General features: G+C 43.1%; 1 protein-coding gene across 1 annotated transcript in view; it reads left to right on the top strand.

The window, feature by feature from the left end:
* Positions 1-244: 244 nt before the first annotated feature.
* Positions 245-7,259, top strand: part of ANLN (anillin, actin binding protein) — a 51,841-nt gene continuing 44,826 nt past the window's right edge. The window contains exons 1-4 of the mRNA XM_049781735.1: positions 245-310; positions 2,195-2,225; positions 4,107-4,421; positions 6,759-7,126. Coding sequence (XP_049637692.1) covers positions 245-310; positions 2,195-2,225; positions 4,107-4,421; positions 6,759-7,126 — 780 coding nt within the window. The remainder of the gene's footprint in view (positions 311-2,194; positions 2,226-4,106; positions 4,422-6,758; positions 7,127-7,259) is intronic.

Raw genomic sequence — 7,259 nt, 5'->3', positions numbered from 1 at the left:
GATGACTTAGAATTTCCCTGCTCAACTCTTATTTTACCATGATCCTATATGACCATTGATTTCAGAAGACATCAAGGTTTCATGAATTATTGCCTACATTTGCGATTTGATGCTAGTATTGTATGCTATATGTTGATATTGATGTTGTATATACAGAAACTGCTTGAACGAACCCGGGCCAGGCGAGAGAATCTTCAGAGAAAAATGGCCGAGAGGCCCACAGCAGCACCAAGGTCTGGGGCTCATGCTAAGCGAGTCAGAGAGCCACTCTCAGAAGCAAATAACCAGCAGTCCCTGCCTGGTGATGAAGGTAAGAGAGTGGTGTAGGGTGTGGGAGTGGGTACAGTGTGATATTTGCCTTCGTACAGGCCTTGAGCCCTGCGTTCTTCACTGAACATGGAGAAGAGCCAAAGTCTTTGGAATAAAATTGGAGCAGCCCCTGGACGAAAAAATTACTTTTCTAGTTTAAGCTTGTGGTACCATGCCTAGAACTTACCAGACTAGAGCAGAATTTCCAACAAATACTTCAAATTAGTCGGACTTTATTTTCCTCAGTCCAAAGTTACCCTCATAACCCTCAAGGGAAAAAAAAGAAGGGTTCAGGGGAATAGTTTATTAACTATTAATAAGTGGTGGTGTTTATTAATCTCTTGGGAGCCAGAGCAGAATGGTTGACAGCCAAGTTAGCCGGTCTCTGGCAAGCACAGCGGGGCCAATGGGAGACCTGCTTCAGGGACGTGGAACATGATGGGCTTTTAATTTTCTGAGTACAGGACCAACTCCTTCCTCAGGAGCAGTCATGAAGTGTGGTTGCTAATCCACAGAACAGGCAAAAGTCAAAAACTAACTCACACTTAACCGGGAGCCTTTTTCCTAAGTCTTGGCATATCCTGCCTGCACCAGCCGCTCTCTTTAGTCTTTTCCTCAAGTAAGAGATAGTTTGGATGTTACAATTTTTCTTTAGGAGCTGGAGAGATAGTATAGCTGGTAGGACACTTACCTTGCATGCAGCTGAATTTGGGTTCCATCTCTGAGCACTGCCAAGAGTGATCCCTGTGCACAGAGCCAGGAGTAAAGTAAGTTCTGAACACTGCCATTGTGACCCTCCCCAAACCTGGAAAAATGTTTTTCTCCCCTATGGTATAACTTTAAAGTGAATTATAGAAAAAAGGTTACAGTGTTTTGTAACAATACAAGAAAAAGTAGAGATGTGACATGTTGTTGACTCAGGTTTTTTGTTTGTTTGTTTGTTTTATTTTTGGGCTATACCTGATGGTGCTCAGGGGTTATACCTGCTTCTGAATTTAGGGATCATTCTTTTTTTTTTTTTTTTTTTTTTTTCGGTTTTTGGGCCACAACCGGCAGTGCTCAGAGGTTACTTATTCCTGGCTGTCTGCTCAGAAATAGCTCTTGGCAGGCACGGGGGACCATATGGGACACTGGAATTCAAACCAACCACCTTTGGTCCTGGATCGGCTGCTTGCAGGGCAAACGCCGCTGTGCTATCTCTCCGGGCCCAGGGATCATTCTTAATGGGCGTGGGAGACCTGTGGGATGCCAGGGATTTAACCTGGGTCTGTCTTGTTCAAGGTAAACGTCCTACCCACTGTACTATTGCTCTGGCCTTTAGGTCATTTAAAAAAAACTGGGGGTCCATACCTGATGGTGCTCAGGACTTAACTCCTGGCACTCTGCTCACGGGTCTCTCCTGGTAGGGATAGAGAGTTACGGGACTTGAATCTGAGTCAGCCATGTACAAGGCAAGTGCCTTCAAGTGCCTTCTAGTTAAACTCTCAGTATTGCCCTACTTGTTAATTTTGTTAAACTATTTTTGGTAAAAAATGAAAGATTTATATAAATTTTTTGGCTAAGATTTATATAATTTTGAGAAACTAGAGGATATGACTCACTTATTTTGGAAGCTAACTATTGAATGAGGAATTTGTTTTTAGCCATATCTAGCAGCCATGCGTGTGCATGGCTTATTCCTGGCCTGTGGTGCTGGGTATCAAACCCAAGTTGGCATGAGCAGGGCAAGTGCCCTGCCCTTTAACTGTTGCTCTGTCCCTCAGAAATTATTTTTATATCTTTTGCACATTTTTGAAAGAGGGAGGAGGAATGCATTACATGGATTTGGTATTCAGCTAGAAAATAGAGGCCTGGTTCCATTTTTTTAATCTCTCCCATTTTTCAGGTTGATACAGGCCTAAACAATCAAATATCAAGTACTGTATACTTGAACTAGTGGATAAAATAACATTTTTGATAGTTGAATGGGATTAGCTACTGCTTTATGTAACAAAAAATAAATTTTTTTTTGGTTTTTGGGCCACAGCTGGTGGCATTCAGGGGTTACTCCTGGCTCTGCACTCAGAAATCACTCTTGGCAGGCTCGAGGGGCCAAATGGGATGCCGGGAATCGAACTCAGGTCATTCTGGATCAGTGCATGCAAGGCAAACACGCTACTTTGGTGCTACCACTCTGGCACCCTTTATGTAACAACATGAAGTCTGAAAAATATGTATTTTGGAGATTACATATAGTGGAACACTTTCAAAAATGATTGATTAGATTAATTCAAAGAGTATAGGTCCAAAATGACAGAAGATTAGAACATTTCAGGGTTCCATGAACCAGACTAAGTAGAACATTTTGTTTAATGTACATAGGGCACTCTTGTTGTATGTGTGGATGGTTTCTCTTGTTTTGCTTTTTTTTTTGTTTGTTTTTGGGTCACACCCGGCAGTGCTCAGGGGCTACTCCTGGCTTTACACTCAAAAATCGCCCTCAGCAGGCTCGGGACCACATGGGATTAGGGACTCAAATCACCGTACTTCTGCATGCAAGGCAAACGCCCGACAGCCGTGCTATTTCTCAGGCCCCATTTTCTCTTGGTTTTAAGATGTCTAAATTTGTTTCTAGGTGTTCATAGAAGCTTAAAAAGAAAATGTTGTGGCACTCTGAAGCAAATGCATGTGCTTGGTATAGTTTGGTATAGATAATCTAGTCACTTTTGTAGTGCCCTGCTTCTCCTGCACCTCATTTCTGGCACCCTTTGCCCTTTGCTTATTACTGTCCAAGAAAGAATGTTATACATCAGAAAGCCCGATTTCTGAACGTTCCTCAGTTGTGTCACTTTAGGCAAGCAACTGAACTTATCTGCTTGAATTTTTTCATCTAAATAAGAGGTGGTTGGGCTGTATATTCTTTAATGTTCCTTGGAGTGTTTGTTTGTTCTGAGATTGTTTTAAAACTACCTATTACTTGAATTAATTTTCATTCAGGTTTTATTTATTTAATATTTATCTTTAAAAATTTTTAATGATTATTTTAGCACCATAGTTACAAGATTGTTCAAGACTGAGTTTCAGCCACGAGTTTCAGTCCTACAATTCACCATTGTTAATTTTCCTGTCACTAATGTTATTCAGGTTTTTTAAGCCATAAATTATATTTCAATTGTAAATTATTCTTTTTTTGGGGGGGAGTTTGGGCCACACCCGTTTGACGCTCAAGGGTTACTCCTGGCTATGCACTCAGAAATCGCCCCTGGCTTGGGAGGACCATATGGGACGCTGGGGGATCGAACCATGGTATCGAACCATGGTCTGTCCTACGCTAGCGCTTGCAAGGCAGACACCTTACCTCTAGCGCCACCTTCCTGGCCCCGTAAATTAAGTATCCTTAAAATGAAATCTCTTCTATTAGGTTCTAAGTTACTAAACATGGAGTTTTACATAATATTTCTTGTTGCTTGTAAAATTATCTAATGGAACAAAGGAACATAGTGTTTTATTAATCTGTTAAGTGCCTACTACTGGTTTTCTTTTTTGTTTTGTTTTGTTTTTATACTACTACTGGTTTTCATGCTGTAAGAAGTCTGAAACTGGGGCCGGGAAGGTGGTGCTAGAGGTAAGGTGTCTGCCTTACAAGCGCTAGCCAAGGAACGGACCGCAGTTCGATCCCCCGGCGTCCCATATGGTCCCCCCAAGCCAGGGGCGATTTCTGAGCACATTGCCAGGAGTAACCCCTGAGCGTCAAACGGGTGTGGCCCAAAAACCAAAAAAAAAAAAGAAGTCTGAAACTTTTTTCCATTTTTATCTAGCGAAGTCCTGTACAAAGCCATCTCCTTCCAAAAAGCGCTGTTCTGACAATACTGAAGTGGAAGTCTCTAATCTGGAAAATGAACAGCCCGTAGAGTCAGCTCCTATCAAATCTTGTTCTCCAAGTCCTTCATCTTCTCAGGCACAGCCAAAAGCCTCAGCTCCTGCCAGCGAGCCTGTGGCCCCAACTGAACCATCACTGGTCTCGAGGAGAGGCCTGAGCTCAGAACCAGAAGCTGCCACAGCCTCATCAGTCAGAACAAGAATGCAGAGACTGGCTGAACAGAGGCGCCACTGGGAGACAAGTGAGGCTACAGGTATCAGTTATATGGATGCTCCCGTTCCTTCCGTTGTTCCAGTGAGAATAATGTTGGGTACTAGGGAGATGGCCAGTTCTTCATGGTCTACTGAGTACTGTATGGAGCATCCCTGGAGCTCTGAGTTAAGAAGAGTTATCTGAATACCATTAGGGTGGTGTGGACTGAAAACAAATAAGAATCCACTTATGGAGGGGGGTGTTAGGCTGGAGTGCAGGCTTTTCTTGCAGGGTACCTGGATTCAGTCCCCAGCACCACAGGTCTTGAGCACTAAGGCCGGAATGCCCCCAACCCCCAGTACCACGGGGAGTAACCAGGAGTAACCTGAGCACCACCACGGGGGGTGGGGGGGTTCAAAAGTCAAAAAAGGAATCAAGTTAGTATTAAATTTTATTGATAAGTTAACACTTAAATGCAAATACTTTGTTTAACCACAACTTGAGTATTCTCTGCTTGCAGGTATTTTATAAATTAGTAGTATATTTAATTGGTGTGCTCTAAGTGAAGATGATGAATAGCTTTTAGACTAGTTCATGATAGTGCACCTTTATATTTGAAATGGGAAAAACTATAAGCCTGGAGATATAGTATAGGAGGTAAGGTATCAGTCTCACGTGCTACAAATGCGGTTTGATTCCTGGTACCATATATAATTCCTCATGCACTGCCAGAGCCAGTCCTGAGCATAGAGCTAAGTATAGCCTCAGAGCATCACCAGGTAGGATCTGAAACCAAACCAAAGCAAAAGGAAAAAAAATATTTTCTTGCTTTTTTGTTTGTTTGTATTGTTTGTGAGCCACATCCCTTGGTGCTTGGGTTACTCCTGGCTCTTAGCTCAGAAATCTCCTCCTGGCAGCCTCGGGGGAGCATATGGGATGCCAGGGATTGAACCCCGATCCATCTCCTGGGTTGGCTGCATGCAAGGCAAACGCCTTACTGCTGTGTATAGCTCTGGCCCCAACAAACTGTATTCTTAAGTTTATGTTATTCATTAAATCATGCAAAAAATTTCCATTAAGTAAAAGCAGCATTTTAGATAAAGGGAGTTTTAAGTTAAATTGGCATATTTAAAACTTAAGACAACTTATTCTCAGCCTCTGCCAGATTCGTGAACACAATCAGGCTCATGAAACAAGGAAAATTGAGCCTTTGTTCAAGGAGAAGAAAGAGGATCCTCAATATTGAATATTTTCATATACCAAATAAAATATAACTACATAGAACATGAAAACACAATCATGTTTATATAAACCCAAGCCGGCTGTCCAAGACATATATGTCTTAACCCAGATCCTCACACATGCAAGCATGTACTTTGTCTGCGAGGAGCTGCATCCCTGTGCCCCCTTCCCAACAGAAATAGTCTGTCAGCAATTTGTGATCTAAATTCTGGCATTTAAAGTTAATTTAAATATGATGCACCCCATAAGTCACAACATTATTAGCATCGCTTACCTTTAGCTCTGTTTCTAAAAGGTTCTATCATATGTGTTCACATGACTGAGGAGGGTGATGCTCTTTATAGGAGAGAGAACATCAGAGACTGGATGCATGCACGGTGCATTATCAGACTGGTGCTATAATGAGGAGGGCCCTGACCCTTGCCCTTCCTGGCCCATACTCGGGTGCAGAGAAGCAATGAGTAAACATCTGACAGCATTATTTGGACACTGATAGTTTTTTTTTTTTTTGGGGGGGGAGGCCACACCCGGTGATACTCAGGGGTTACTCCTGGCTCTGTGCTTAGAAATTGCTCCTGGCTTGGCAGGCATGGGGGATCATATGGGATTCTGGGAATTGAACCACTGTCCTTCCAATGTCGGCTGCATGCAAGGCGAACACCCTACTGCTGTGCTATATCTCCGGCACCACATTATACTAGTTTTTATTATTAAATGTTTTTTTCTTTGGTGGGAGGAATCACACTGGTAGTGCTCAGGGATCACTCCTGATGAGACTTGGGAACCAAATGTGGTACGAGGGATCAAATTGGGGCTGACTATTTGCAAGACAAGTGCTTTACCCCTGTGCTGTTCCTTCATTTACTTGTAAATCTTGTTTGGGAGGGGCCCAGCAAAGATGCTCTGGGCACCTGTCCTGGTGATAAAAAAAAAAGTCTGGTGGTAGGTGCTGGGGGCAACCAGGCCACACCCAGTGGTATTGGGAATTGAATTTTGTGACCTTATACTTGGAAGACCTGTGCTCCACCCTTTGAGCCATCTCACTGGCCACTTTTCAGTAGTTTTTGAACCAAAAGAATTTTTGAATTTCAGAGTAGAGTCGTGGTTATATTACCCATGCATGTGATTCTTCAATGTCAACTCATTCTTTTTCCAGAACCCTCAGCTGATCCACCTGAAGGTTGCCGCCCTTCAGTGTTGTCATCAGAGGGCAGGTCTGTATCCCCTCCCACACCATCCCCTTCTGGTGACCCATCCGCTCCCCTTGGCAGAAGGGGCCGTCTAGCCAATCTTGCCGCTACTATTTGCTCCTGGGAAGATGATGTCAGTTACTCATCTGCAAAACAAAACAGTGCCCGGGAACAGCCTGGCACCACTTGTTTATCCAAACTTTCATCTGCAAGTGCATCTGCTGGCATCAATAGCAGCAGTGTTAAGCAGGAAGCTACATGCTGTTCCCAAAAGGATGGTGCTGGATCTTTGAAGAACGTCCCAACCGCCAGCGCTGCGATTTCCAGCTCTGCGGTAAGTGAGTGCAGTTTCAGTCTTTGGAAACCTTGCCTTTTTTACTTTGAATGATAGTATATGCCACATTGTCTTTTTCGTTATGAATGAGGCTATATTTATAGTTAGATATAGGTATGTATAGGCAGTTGAT

The sequence above is a fragment of the Suncus etruscus genome, chromosome 10 (genome assembly GCF_024139225.1).
Source record: "Suncus etruscus isolate mSunEtr1 chromosome 10, mSunEtr1.pri.cur, whole genome shotgun sequence".
Classification (NCBI taxonomy): domain Eukaryota; kingdom Metazoa; phylum Chordata; class Mammalia; order Eulipotyphla; family Soricidae; genus Suncus; species Suncus etruscus.
The sequence above is the reverse complement of the archived record's forward strand: the minus strand, read 5'-3'. Positions and strand labels throughout refer to the sequence as shown.